Source organism: Marmota marmota, unplaced genomic scaffold (assembly GCF_001458135.2).
Source record: "Marmota marmota marmota unplaced genomic scaffold, marMar, whole genome shotgun sequence".
Lineage (NCBI taxonomy): Eukaryota > Metazoa > Chordata > Mammalia > Rodentia > Sciuridae > Marmota > Marmota marmota.
This window is the reverse complement of record NW_025999853.1, coordinates 4,436,968-4,451,462: the sequence shown is the minus strand read 5'-3', so window position 1 is coordinate 4,451,462 and position 14,495 is coordinate 4,436,968. Positions and strand designations below refer to the sequence as shown.

Genomic DNA, 14,495 nt, shown 5'->3' with positions numbered 1-14,495 from the left:
CCCCCCCCCCCTCTATTACCTGCTCAGTACTGTGCTAGGCCCTTGGGATCTCACTGAACAAAACGGCTCCCCAAAACAGAAAGGTGTTTACATTCTCGCTGGGATACAGCCCCAGAAGAGGAAATGGCTAAATGTTTACAATAACTCCTGCCATCTTTATCACAGGTTGCCAACTGTTAGATCTCAGGGAGGCCACAGTCTTGTCTCGTTGGGCTGAAATCGTGTACCTTTACTTTGAAAACAGAAAATTCGTAGAAACATTCTTGCTTTCCTTAAATATCAGCAACCCAGCCACACAGGGCCCTTATCCCCTCCAGGTAAAAGCTGGCCTGCAGCCGCTGCCTTCAAAAGAGTCGCTTCTCACACCCTGCATGGTCCTGGCCTCTCCTTGTTGTCTCTGCAGTTGAAACCAAGTGGCAGATGCCATTTGTCACAGAGCCTGTGTGGCTGTTTCCCTTCCAGCAGGGAAACATCTCTCGATGCCTGGGTTTTCCCTCCCTTATGCCCCTTCACCCACTGGCTGGTCGTCTCTTATGAGCAGCTGCTCAGGCGACCCCTCATTTAGCCTGTACAGATAGCGGATAGCTCACTGCCTCTCCTCAGGAAACCCGCAACCCTGCCCCTTCCACAAACCCTGGGTGGGGGGTCAGGAGAACGGACACCACGCACCATCCCTAATCCTGCCATCAGAGGATCACTGCCAAGGCGGCTCATCAGAGGCAGGCTTCCACAGGCTTCCACAGGCTTCCACAGGCCCCGGGAGAAGAGACATTCTGTAAGGAGCCTGTCGTCTGCCCAGAGCCCTGCCTCCCCCCAGGACAAGGCTGAGACCCAGGCGGGTGAACTACAGCTCCCCCGACTCCAGCTCAGCAATAGCCACTGCTCCAGAGGACCCCTGCTGTGGGGGAAAACGCCTTCAAAAGAAAGCCACTCAGTGGGCCTGGGCCAGAGCGACACGCTGTGGGGGACGAGGCCAGACTCACAAGCAAGACAGCCGAAGGTCTCAGAGCAGAGCAAAGCAGGGGCAGGAGAGGCGACCAAGCACAAGATCAAAGAGGAGAGAACGAAAAGCTCCAGGTCCCAGCCTCCTCTAAGGGACTGCAGCCTGGCCTCTTTATGGCCTGAGCCCTTTCTGCATTATTGCTTCCAAATGGGTAGCCCAGCTGTGCTTGCACATCTGCAAGTGACAGGGGGCTCACTCCCACGCCAGCCCTCCCACTGGCCTCTGTCAGTTCATTCTCCTTATTTTGAACTGTCTGTTGAGCTGAAATCCGTCTCCCTCTCTCTTTCCCCGACTGGGTTTGTCCGGTTCCACCAGCTGGGGCCACGTGAAGAAAGTCTTGTACCTGGTGGGTTCTGAGCTTGGCTCTCCGTCATCTCAAAAGGCAGTTTCCTGAGCCCCACTCTGGGTCTTCTAGCCCATCACTTAGGGGGATGCCTCAGCTGGACCTCTCCTGGACCCTTTCCTCCTGCGTCTGGTAGTAGTGCCTCCGCTTGCTCTGATGGAACCAAGCTTCCCCTGGTGCACAGTCTTGGTGGGACTGTTCCCAAGTGTCCTAAGAACAAAGACTAGAACAAGCCAGGCTTGTTCGTCTCCAAACATTTGATTTTTGAGCAGAGAGGAACACAAATGGGTGCAGACAGGAGCTGATTCTGCAGAGGCTCTCCAGGACTTCCTGTCCCCTAGATCCCCCGAGGGGCCCAAGGGGACCTTGACCTGAGACTCCTCCTATTTTCCTTTGCCTCTAGGAACTCCCTCCCCGCACTGCCATAATTCCCCTAAATCCCTGTTCGCCTAAGTTGGCCAAAGTCTATTTCTTTTTCCTACAGAGAACTCTATCCGACACAGCAGGTGTTGGATGGCACCTGGGAAAATCATTCTAATGGAAACAGTTTGGGGGGACCATGAGGAAAAGAGACCCAGAGAGAAAGTACCTCCTACCCAGGATCCCATAGAATCTGCCCACTCGGGAAGGCATGAAGAGAGAGCATCCCCCACAGTCTCTCCTGTTCAAAGACCATCCCCTTGGATTTTCTAGCCCCGATTTCTGAGGACGAAGCTCTCCCCAAAGACTCTATAGGGCGAGGGTAATGCCCCTCTCAGCCAGCCCCCCCTCCCTCTCTCTCCCCACAAGAGCTGGGTAGGAAGTGGCAGGGACGCCGGACCTTGGATTGGATGGCACGAAGACCTCACGGAGAGAGGTCAGCACTTGCAAAATTCCTCAAGTCAGAGGGCTCAGGGCTCGATGCTGCACAAGGCCCTCACTGTGCGCACATTGTCTCCCTGATAAAAGGGGCTGGGCCTGGGAAAGCGGAGCCCGTCTCTAGGCGACTGGGCAGGCCGCTGGGGAATGCCCAGGGCCCCTCCCTCCCCCAGGCACCAGGGCCAGGGAAGGCCAGGGGAAAGCAGGGCCAGGGGACGCAGGGCCAGTGCCTGGAGTGAGAAGGATGAGTCCAGGAGGCTGGAGCCACTCCAGAGGGTGTCAGATGGCCTGTTGGGGGATGCAGTTGGGCCAATGGACAGAACAAGAAATGATGCACACCTGTCATTAGGCCCTACCCCCGTGGCTCCCAGAAACCCCTGCATTCGCCACTCAAGCAGGCAGGACCCATTGGCGTCAAGGAGAGGCTTAGGGTAGGGGCAGTGGTGGGGAGAGGCTGGGGATTTTGTTCTCCAGAGCCAAGCGTCTTCAACAGAGGGCTGTGTGTCTCTGTTTGCATCCTCTGACCAGCTCCAGGGGGAGGGACTGACTTGGAGCCCTTGTCGAATCTCGGAGCGAGTTTCGGCCAGCCTGCCAGGATCTGGATGCCCCTCCTCCAGGGCTTCTGGAAGACGGCCCTCGAGCCCATCCAGCTGAACTCAGAAGCTGCCAAGTGGCTTCCTTCCCCTGGCTCCCAGGACTATTATGTTCACAAGCAATTAGTAACTGTAATTAATTGTTAATAACAGTTACCATTTCAGGGCCTACTCTGTCAGCTAAGCCTTGCACCCACCCCCACTCCTGCCATCATTGTTCATCTTCACCACTGCCCTTCGAGAAAGGAAAGCGAGTCCACCATCCTGCCCTGCGGCCGGGGAATGTGAGGGTCAGAGGCTGGACTTGCCCAAGGTCACATCTCCGAAAGGAAGAGCAGGGACCAGAGCCCACAGCACCCAGGCAGTCTGGCTTGAGACTGTCCAGTCAGTGTTGCGCCCTCCTTGCTGGTGACGAATGGTCCTTGTCACCCGCAGGGAAAGCTGGTCTCTGAGAATGAGGTCAATCAGTGGACTTGGTTTGACTCCCCAACCAGAAAGCCAGGCAGCTCAGGGGCCAGACTCTTGCTGGTCTCGTGTTTATAGGACCAGGCAGTGTCTCTCGTTACCTCTTTGCATAAGATGAAATAAAGGACACTCAATTAAATTCAGATGGAACAACAAATAATTATGTAGTGTAAGTCTATCCCCAACACTGCATGGGATAAACTTATGCTAATTCATTGCTTAAGCATTAACTCGGCATCCTGAATAAATCGATGGCTAAAACTGATGACCCCACCCATAAGCCATGTCTAATGATGTCAGCTCTGAGTTCACAGGTGACAGATGAAATCAGTCACCATGGGGCCAATGAGGACCAGTGCATGTCCTTAGGGCCACATTACAGATGTCTTGAAGTCCTCCTCCCTTCAGCCAAAGCAGCCTCTCTGATGAGTTGGGCCTAAAGAGGTGGAGGCCACATCCTTGAGGGAAGCATCAGGGATAACCTGGGAGTGATCCGGTACTCTTCCTGAATTCCAAGCCAGCCTAGTGTTTTCTGACAAAGATTCCTCCCCAAGGCATCCTCCAGCCTGAACTTTCCCTTCAAAGTCATAACGACCTCTGGCAAGAACATCTATTTATTCACTAATAAAATATCCACCTCCCCTGACTTCCCACGTGCCAGGCTCTGTGCTAGACTCTGCGTTTGAACAGAGAAGGTGTAAACCCCGGCCACAAGGAGTTCATACTGGAGGCACAGGACTAAGTCTCAGGTGAACAAGCCACACACTCCGAAAAGGGCCCATAAAAGAAGAGAACCAGGCGCTCTCCTGGAGCCGCATAACAGCCCTGGGGGCTGAGTGGGAGAGGGAAGGAGGTGACAGTATGAACCGCTGTACATACAGATGAGGAGCCTGAGGCTCACATGGGAAAGGAACTTGGCCAGCAGCAGGGAGACTGGGCGTGGCAGGGCTGGGACTTGAACTCCACAGCGCCACCTGGGAGCCCTGCATGTTCTGCATTCTTCCTGTTTTAATTCCCCAGGGAACACGCCAGTATGCGCTGGGAAATCACCTCTTTAATGTCGAAACATTGGGAAGAGAACAGGAAAGACCTTGCCTGCCACCCCTTGGAGCTTTAGAGAGAGGAAACTATTCTGTGTGCCTCCAAAGACACTTTCTATGAAAGGTTCCATTTGCCAACCTGAGACCATGAATGATGGATGGCTGCAAGAACCCCCCTTTCTCCTGGTACCCTCTACTGGGCTGCCAGAGGGCGCCTGCAGGGTGGGGCCGCCTGGCTCCGGGGGAGACACTTTCCTCCCAGGCTGAGGTCACCAGAATCCTGTGTTGGCCACCGTGGTGTGACAAGGAGTCCTGCCACCAGTTCCCTCACTCTCCTCTCAGACACCGGGCGTGTGTGGGTGTGTGTGTGCCCACGTGTGAGGCACCAGAGCCCTGCTCACACGCAGCACAGGGGGCCTGGGCTTCAGGCGGGTGGGGAAGGTGGCAGGACAACTGTGATGTCCACTCTCATCCCGATGGCCTCAGCTGATCCCAAATGCCAGTGGCATCTGTTTTGATTTGGGGCCCAAAGCCTCCGTTTTTCTTATTTATAAAATGTGATGAGTACTAGTACCCATGCTGTCACCAGGAGGACTAAATGACAGAATCCATGAAAACCACTTAGTATGCTCTTGCAAAGTGCACCAACATGTGCCATATGACAGTGATGAAGGGGCTGGGGGAGGGTCCTCAGAGGCCTCGGGCTGTTCCTCCCTTGCTCAGCCATCTGTCCCACCAACAGCATTTATCTCCTGCCACTCCCGGGAGCCCTGGGCAGCGTTCAGCAGGAAGGTGGCCCTGTTGGAAAGGCTTTTGCAAAAATGAGCCCAGTTCATGTCCCAACCCTGCCCTGCCTCTCTTTGTGTCCTCAAGTGGACCAGGTTCTTCATGGATCCTCTGCCTCCTCACCTGGCAATGGGGGCTCTGATTTAAGTCAGGAAGTGCCCATGAACAGTTGTCACGTTGGACAGGGTGACAACATCCCTGATTGATAGCGCTTGCCGATTGCTGTGGTGTAAAGCTCCCACCGGGTCCACTGTGACTTTCTGTTAGGTTGGATATGAGGCCGGAGCTAAAAGGAGGGCCTAAGTATGCCAGCAAGGCCATTCCTAGGTCACTGTCACGCTTCCAACCATGTTATTATCAGAAACCAAACCATTTGTCTGGTCAGCAGACACCTCCTGTGTACCTGTTACCTGTGCTGTCCCAGGCACAGGGACACAAGGACACCGACACCGTTTAGCAGTGGGTGGGCGGCTGGCCATCATCATACAGAGTAACGGTGCTTGGACGATGTAGGAAGGCACGGGTGCTCACCCAGGGCCTCCCTGGCCACTGCTGCCCAGGAAGATGCAGTCTGGTATCCTCCAGGCTGGAGGGGTGGTGGCTGGGGAGTGCTCCAAACCCAGGACACCCTTTCCATGTCACCTCTAACTAATAAAAGAAAAAGGAAACCCCAGGAAAGGATAGGAAACTAAAAAGAAGGTAACAATAGCTCACTGTCGAGATGGAATAGCAGACTTTCCGGGAACAGGGCTGAGGTCAAGGAGAGGAGAGGGGAGTCGGGGCTCGAGGCCCCGGGGAACAGCTGGGGCAAAGCTCTGCGGCTTCCACCTGGCCCTGCCCCTCCTTCCCACCCTCTCAACTCCAGAGGCCTCGTAGGGGGACTGGAAGCAGCCAACACTATGTGGTCATGGCTTTTTTTTTTTTTAGGGGGGAGGTAGGTTAAATGTTTTGATTCTGAGAGTCAAAATATGAGATTCTGGTGCATTCTATAGGTGACAACCCCCTCCCTCTTAAACAGTCTCAAATATCAGCCTCACAGTGACTCTGGCATCCTGAAAACTAAATAGCCAGGACTTTCTACACAGGCTCATGAAGACAGAAATTCCTCAACTCTGCGCTCTATATTGCTGACCCCTAAGGTAAGGCACATTCAGGCCTATTATGTCTACTGAAGTTATCCTGATTGGGCGGGGGCAGGGACAAGGGCATGGGCTGATTGAACACTTGCAATGTGCTGAGCACTTGGGTTATAGAGAAAAATGAGCCAGGTGTGGTGGCGCGCTCCTGTGATCCAAGCATCTCGAGAGAGGAGGCTGAGGCAGGAGGATAACAAGTTTGAAGCCAGCTTCTGCCATTCAGCAAAGCTGAAAAGCATCTTAGCAAGACCCTGTCTCTCCATAAAACATAAAAATGGCTGGGGATATAGCTCAGTGGTTAAGCATCCCTGGTTTCAATCCCTGGTGCAAAAAAAAAAAAAAATAAGAGATGGGTCTCATTCTCATGGGAGGCAATTTTAATACAGTGTGGCATGTGCCAGTGTGGCACAGTGGAATGTTTTAAGTTTATACAGGAGCAGTGGTTTTTAGCACTGTTAGCTGGGCATGTTGGGGAAGGCTTCACAGAAAAGGGAACAGCTGAGCAGTCCTCTAAGACTAAATGGGAACTGGCCAGGTGAACGTGACAGAGAAGAGTGTTCCTGGAAGCAGGGAACAGAAAAGGCCAAGGTACAGAGGTGCTCTAGAGAACCACGAACTGTTTTGTATTCCTGCAGAATAAACCCCAAAGCAGGAAGTGGAGCTGGAGACACAACCAGAGGCAGGCCAGACATGCTAATGACTTTGAACTTGCACATTTTAGGTCAACGATGCAGCAGCAAAGGATTGTAAAAGGGGATACATGGGGGCAGGGGGCGGGGAAGAAGCCAACTGCAGCTGATCTGTGCTTCAGGAGGAGAACATGGAGGTGGTGACAGAGGTGGTGACGTGGAGGGTAGATGGGAGGCAGGGTCCAGCCTGGAGGCCTGTGGAGCTATTGGGGAATCCCAGGCGAGAGCACCAGTGCAGAGTGGGGGAAGAACACTGACCTTGAGATCCAATCAGCTCATCCTCCTTCCCCGGGGGGTTCTCAAGACTGACCTGCCCCAGGCCCGGAAGACAGCATCGTTAGTTCAGACCTGCCATGGAGCTGGCCTTCAGGGGGTGGCCCGGGCTCCTCCCACCCCCTTGCCTAGCCAGGGTCACCTCCTCAGGCAGCCCCAACAGGTGGCTGCATCTTTGAATGCTGGGTTAAGAGTTCTGCCAGCAAAGGTGGCTTTGGAACCCTCTACTTCTCTTCAGAGGATGAAAGTCCCCCACTGAGGTCCCTGGCCAGGTGTCCGATGGTCCTGGGGAGGCCCCCAGTGGTTCTGAGAATCTGAAAGCTGGACGCCCCAGGAGAAGAAGGAGGCTTCCTACAATCCCCTCATCTCTCTGCAAGGAAACCTGGTGCTGCAGGAGGCCCTGGACCAGGAGGGAAGACAGAGCCCCAGCATCTGGGGCTGAGGCGGGTAGAAAAGGGGACCACATTTGCATTGTCCCCGGGTGAGGGGGGGCTCCTCAGTCCAGACAGTGGATGGGCTCCCCCCTCATTATCATCTCAAAGCGGGAAGAAAGGGGCTGTGTGAGCTGCCGTCTTCCCTTTAACAACTTCCTCCTCTCTGCAGACAGTTTGCACAATGAGGGAACCTGGGGACGGGGCTGAACCCTGGCTGCCAGGCTCTGCCAGAGCTGCTGGGACCGCGGGGCTGGCTCGCCCCCTGCTGGCTGCTACTGGTAACCAGGGACAGGCGTGTGGGGAATTCTACAGGCAGGATTGAAACTTGAAGGCAGCCAGCATCAGTGCGGGGGAAGCATTCAGAGAAGTTAGGAAGTTCATGGAGACTCTCGGACGGAGCTCCATTTGAAAGGCTGATGGTCTGGGGCAGGAGGTCTCTGTCACAGACAGCCAGTGGACAACAAAGCCAACTTCCAGGTGAGTCCGTGGATCTGTTTCTTCTCCTCTGTCTTAACCCACCAAGGGCCACAAAATATGCCATGGACCAAAGGCAGTTGTTCTCAAGACCTAATTAAAGCACATGTGATATGTGATTAAAATATAATCAGGGAGACTGCTCTGGCCAGCAGTCCCCACCAGTGTGTGTGACCCAAAATGTATACACTGGTCATTCCTGTGGAGATTGAGACCAGAGCCAAAATTTAAGCGTCACATGAATGAGGCTATTCATTGCATCCCAATATTATTCATTGTGCCCCAACACTGAGTCACACACCACACAGAGACAGAGATTGACAAGATCCAATTTTGTCAGCCAAGAGCCAGCAGGGAAGACCTAGGAAAACCCAGTCCAAAGGGACAAACCTTGTCCAGGTTGCCCAGAATTGGGCATGAAGAGATTAAACTAGCTTGCCCACGGGGCTGCTGTCAGGTTGGTTGATGGGACACGGGAAGGTTATAACAGTCTGCAAAACACTAACATGCATTTAAACAGCACCTTCTCTTGGCCAGACACCTACTACACATGTTCACATTAACTTAGGTGTCAACCCTACTTACATATACTAACTCTATGGGGTAGGTTCTGCATTTAGGTGCAGTGACTTACAGAGGTCACACGGTCACTATGTGGTAAAGATGGGATTTGAGCTCAGACAGCCTCGCTGTGATGTCTTATCCTGAACCATGACATCACGCTGCTATGTATTCAACTCCACCTCCATTGAGGAAGCAACTTCTCAGACAAAGCTGAGTATGAGATAACACAGCCAGCAAAGAACACTCTAAATCAAGGTCAAATGTTGGGTTAAAGGTCAACAGAAGACTTTTATAGTCTCTTGATGATGGGGCAGACAGGCAACAGCCTTGCCTGGAAACAGCAACTCTGCAGACAACAAGCCCTAAGCTCAGACCCGAGGGCCACACTTTGTGGGAGGGAATGAGCAGAGAGGATAAGCTTTGCGATGAGCACCTTCCAGCAAGCAGCGGCTCAGACAGCATTCAGACTGGATCAGATCTCAGGTGGCTCATGGCCACCCTGGCTCAGACAGGGCAATTACTTAGCAGAAATGCAAGGACTGATGTCTGAGTCTGCTGGACCTAATGAATACTGAGAATGCATTATAAGCTCTAAATAGCTCCCACTCCAAAGGGTAGGTTCCATCAGCCCAACCTGAGTAACTTCTCAAGGAGGGAATGTGAGTGTCCACACTCATGCTAGACTAACGGAACAGCGGGGTGCACCCGTGTATCCATGCAACACACATGTGCTGGGTGAGGACTACGAGGCGGCCTTTGGAGACACACGCGCAAGCTTGTCCTCCCGCCACAGGGGCTGCCTGAGGATTCATTTTCAGAATTTCTCTGCTTCACATCTGTTATAGTTTCCATCTGGAAATGTCTCCCCCAAAACTCATGTGTTAGGCAATGCAGCAATGATCAGAGGTGGAAAGATTGGATTATAACAGCTGTAACCTTATTAGTGGATTGATTCATCTGAAGAACTAATAATCTGAATGGACTACTGGGTGGTAACTTTAAGCAGGTGGGATGTGGCTGAAGGAAGTGTGATAAGGGGGTGAGCCCTAGGACTATATCCTGTCCCTGGCTCCTTTGGCTCCCTCTCTGCTTTCTGGATGTCACGTGATGAGCAGCTTCCCTCTGCCACCTGCCCCACCCCCCACAATGCTTCTGCTTGGTGCCAGCCAGCTGTGGACTGAGACCATGAGCCAAAATCAATCTTTCCTTCTCTAAGTTGTTCTTCCCAGGCATTTTGGTCAAGACAAGGAAAAACTGACTAGTACACTATCCATGAATTCCTCTGCCCTGAGTGCGGTGCTTCCACAATTTGGGCTGTCTTGAGGAAGGACACCGAAGAAGGGTTTTTAGTAACAGAATTTTTAGCAAATTCTGCCTCTGGCTAGATGAATAATATCTATCACTCCCCAGTACTACAAAGTGAGTGGAGAGACCTATTCCCCAAGTGCAGCTCCGTGTGACCACCAGACCTGAGCACATCAGCTGTGCTCAGTAGCTCAGTCGCTGACCTGGTGGCCGCTGCAGTGAGCTTGAGGAGCGCTGTCTGAGAAGCAGCTCAAAAACACATCATTTCCGGGCCTTTGGTGGCAGGAGGACAGGCTCTGGAGCCAGCCTGCCAGCAGCTGAAGTAACTGGGATACATACTGAGGCCTTCTGGTCCCAAGGGTTTGGGCTATGAGCCAAGGGCCTGTACTGATTTATGTCACCCTTACAACAACCTCATTTTAGGGCATGGAGAGTGACTGAGGCTGAAGAGGAATAATCTGGTAAATATTGCCAGCTGCGTTTCAGGCTTCAGAAGTCTTCCAATTTTAGAAAGGTCATGTGATTTCCATCCATATAGTATATAACATTTCCTGTGGGTTCCGGGCAGCAGCCCGCATCAAACACATTACGATGTTTGCATTGTCATATGAACGAGCACACCGAGTGACATAATCCAGACTGCCACAGCCTTACTGTCCTTCAGATTGGGCTTTGCTGTCAAAAGGATGACAATATATCTTCTAGTGGCCAGAGCCACTAAGTTTTAAACCGGCAGGTGGGGACTGTGGGCCTGTAAATGTAGAGGTCTTAGAAGAAAACTGGGCCACGATGCAGATGTTGTAGGGCCTTGTGGGTCAGTGTGAATTTCCTTCCCTCTGGTCATTCTTTGAAACCACCTGAGCCCCTTAGGGCCCTCCTCTGTTCCCCCCAAGAGGCAAGACAGAACCCATGTCAGCTGTCACCCCGGCTGGGGGTGGTACCTGAAGACCCCGGCTTACCAGTCTGTGTGGGCATCATCGATCACCAGCAGGATCCTGGGTCTTTGAACCACAGGCGTGGAGGGACCCGGAGGCTCCATCAGTCCTGAGGGAGCCTGCGGGGTCTGCTTCATGGCACTGGAGAAAGAGCTAAAAAGGCTGGATCCTGGAGAGGAGAAGGAGGCTGCCAGGGGCTGGGGGTGCCTTCTCTCCATGGCGGGGGACGCGGGGGAGCTGGTGGAGCTATCTGGGCGCTGCAGGTCCGTCATGTAGCCGTTGGGCAGGTTGGCCACAAAGCTGCTGTCGGAGAGACGCCGTCGGAGGAAATTCATGGCTGTGGGTGGGGGCAGATGGCTCCCGTCTACTCCTAGGTGAGGCCCAGGACACAGGCTCCAGCCAGAGGCAGGGGCAGGACTCGGCACAACCAGAAGTTGGCTTCAGAAGGATTCGCTTACCTGTTGGAAACAAGCCAATAAGCACATTAGTGTAAGTGACCTCCTTCCCTTTAAGAGCAAGCAGCTAAGCACTTTCCTGCTCCACTGTTGGTGGCAATGTAAATGGGACCGTCCTTTTGGAAGGGAATTTGGCAGTATGTATTAAGAGCGAACCCTTTTAACCTAAAAGCTCCATTTTCTGGAATTCTATCCCAGCAGAAAAAAAATTGAAGTTATAGAAAAAAAAATCACATGCACGAATGTTTATCACAGCATTATTTCCACTAGCAAAATACTGATGAGTAGCTCAACATTCCACCACAGGACATTGAATAAATAAATAGACATACAGCATAGTCACTCAATGAGCCTTTTGTGGCTGTCTTAAAAAGGACACCAAAGAAGGGTTTCTAGTAACAGAAAAAAAAATTCATCTTGTAACATTAAATTAAAACATCCTGATAGAAAATCCTAGGTGTAGGATTCCTATAACCATGTAAAAGTTGAAATAACAAAATTTGGGAAACAAAATAAATCACGTGAGCAGTGGCTACATTTTTGTAATGTAATTATATGTCTTTTCTTCTTCTTTCCATTTAGTTATACTTTCCAAGTTTTCCAGAATGCATGTTGCTACTGACTGAAATATAGTCCCTCGAATTCATGTGCCGAAGACCTAATCCCTATGTGTTGGTATCTGGAGACAAGGCCTTCAGGAGGTGATTAGGGTTAGATCTGTCATAGGTGTGGGGCCCTTGCTATGGGAGTAGAATTCTTGCAAAAAGTGACATTGGAGAGCACTCTCCACGGGCCTTTCACAGGGCCCGTGTAAAGACACAGGTGACAGGCAGCCATCTGCAAACCAGGCAGAGAGCCCTTACCAGAACCCCACCATGCTGGCACCCTGAGCTAGGACTTCCAGCCTCCAGAACTCTGAGAAAGTAAATTTCTGTTGTTTTGAAGCCACCCAGTTCAGGGTATTTTGTTATGGCAACTAGAACAGGCTAATACACACATGATTTCTTCTTTGAGTAGAAAACAAAATTTTAAAAGAAACAACTTGTTGACTTAAGATCAAAGTATCCTATTGAGAACAATGACTTTTTAATGGAATTTAGTTATATTTTGTATTGTAATACAATTTACTTAGACTGCACAGTGTTAACTGTACAATTCTTTGAGTTTTGGTAAATGCATATGCTGCTACAAGAGTCTATCACTTGAGAAAGTTCTTTTGCGCCCCCTTCTGGTTTATCCACACCCCGCCCATAGGAAAACAGGATGTGTGACATCACTTATTAATTTCCCTGTCCTTGAACTTCATATAAATGCGATCATATATATGACTCTTTGGTTAATGACTTCTTTCCCACAGCATACTCGTTCTGAGCTTCATCGATGCTGCATGATTCAACAGCCATTCTATTTTAATCCCTGAGTGGCTTTCCACTGGATAAACAAACCTCAAGTTTTCATTCCATTCTCTTTTTGATGGCCATTTGAAATGCTTCCAGTTTGGGAGCACCATGACTTCTAATCTATGAAGGTTTATATTGACAATATATTAACAAGCTAATTAAATTCAAGTATTGCTTCCACTAGTCGTTTACAGATCCCTTAGGGTTGTGTATTTAAACAATCACGTCATCTGTAAACAGCTCTTCCCTTCTCTCTTTCCAATCTTAATGCTTTCTCTACTTTCACTTCTCATTATTCTAGCTAGAACCACCAGTACCGAATAGAAATGGCGGGGAAACATATTTAATTTGTTCCCAGTCTTGGGGAAAAGCCATTTTACATCTCTACTAGTATGACCCTGACTATAGGTTTTTATAAATGCACTTTATCATATCAAGGCAGCTCCCTGGTACTCTCAGTTGCCCATGAGAATTTATCATGAATAGGTATTGAATTTTCTAAGATATTTACTAAATATGTTGAGAGTATTATATGATTTCTGAAATCATTTATTTGCTTAATGTGGTGAATTACATTTGATTGATTTGTAACTGTTAAACCAAATTTTCACTCTTGGGATAAATTCCCCTTGGTCATAGTGAATGAATCTTTTATATACATATATTTTAGGTACAATTTGACACTCTTTTGCTGTGGACTTTTGTGCCCAAATTTTATGACACAAGAGACTGCTCTGTAGTTTTTTCTTGGTAATATCTTTGGCACCAAGCACTGTTGGTTTCATCAAGTAGTGTTGAGAGGTGTTCTTTCCTTTTCTATTTGTGTAGTATTGGTATTTTTTTCAAATTATTAGCAAAATTCAATAGTCAAGCCATATGGGCTTGGTTCTTCTTCATGGGACAGTTTTTAATAATGAATTCAATCTCTTTTATAAATCCATTCATATTTCCTGTTTCATTTTATATCAGTTTTGGCAAATATGTGACTTCAAGCAACTTATTTGTCTCATCTTAGTTGTGAAATTTATTGGCATAAAGTTGTTTGTAATATTTCTTTTTTTGATGTAGGATCTTCATGATTCCTCTTAATTTTCCTGATGTTGGTATATTTTTCTTTTAGATGGATCAGTGTTGCTAAGAATTTACACATTTTATTGATCTCTTATAGAACCAACTTATGGTCTCTTTAACTTTCTCCTTTGCTTTCTACTTCACTTTTTCTTGTCATTTATTACCTCCTTTCTTCTCCTTATTTTTAAGTTTAACATGCTCCTCTGTCTTCTAGAATTTTAAGACGGAAGCACAGATCACCAATTCTTGAATTTTCTTATTCACTAACATAAACATTTAAAGCAATGCACCATCCTCTAAGTACTGCTTTAGACGCATCCAAAGTAATTTGCTATGTCATATTTTTCTTATCATTTAATTTCAAATTATTGTCAATTTTCCCTATAACAATTTTGACCCATGTGCGGTTTAAACATGTGTTTATCTTCCGGGTTTCAGTGCTCTTTTATATATTTTCTTGCTCTTGTTTTTAATACAATTCATTTGTGATTAGCGAACATAGTCTATGAGGTTTGAATCCTTTGACAATCCTTGAGACTAATATCCTGGTTCATAGGGTCCATCTTGATGACCGTTCCATATGGACTTGAAAAGACCAGGCATGTTGCAGTTGTTGGATGCAATGTCCTAAAGAGATCAATCAGATGGTTGTAAGTTAGGTTCCCCCGGGA

General features: G+C 49.5%; 1 protein-coding gene across 3 annotated transcripts in view; it reads right to left on the bottom strand.

Annotated features, from left to right (window-relative positions):
- Syn3 (synapsin III) overlaps positions 1–14,495 on the bottom strand; it is a 444,971-nt gene that overhangs the window by 386,616 nt on the left and 43,860 nt on the right. For all 3 annotated transcript variants that reach the window (XM_048802433.1, XM_015482794.2, XM_048802432.1), the window contains one exon: positions 10,923–11,356. In XM_048802433.1, the coding sequence (XP_048658390.1) occupies positions 10,923–11,233 (311 nt within the window). In that variant the 5' untranslated portion in view covers positions 11,234–11,356. The remainder of the gene's footprint in view (positions 1–10,922; positions 11,357–14,495) is intronic.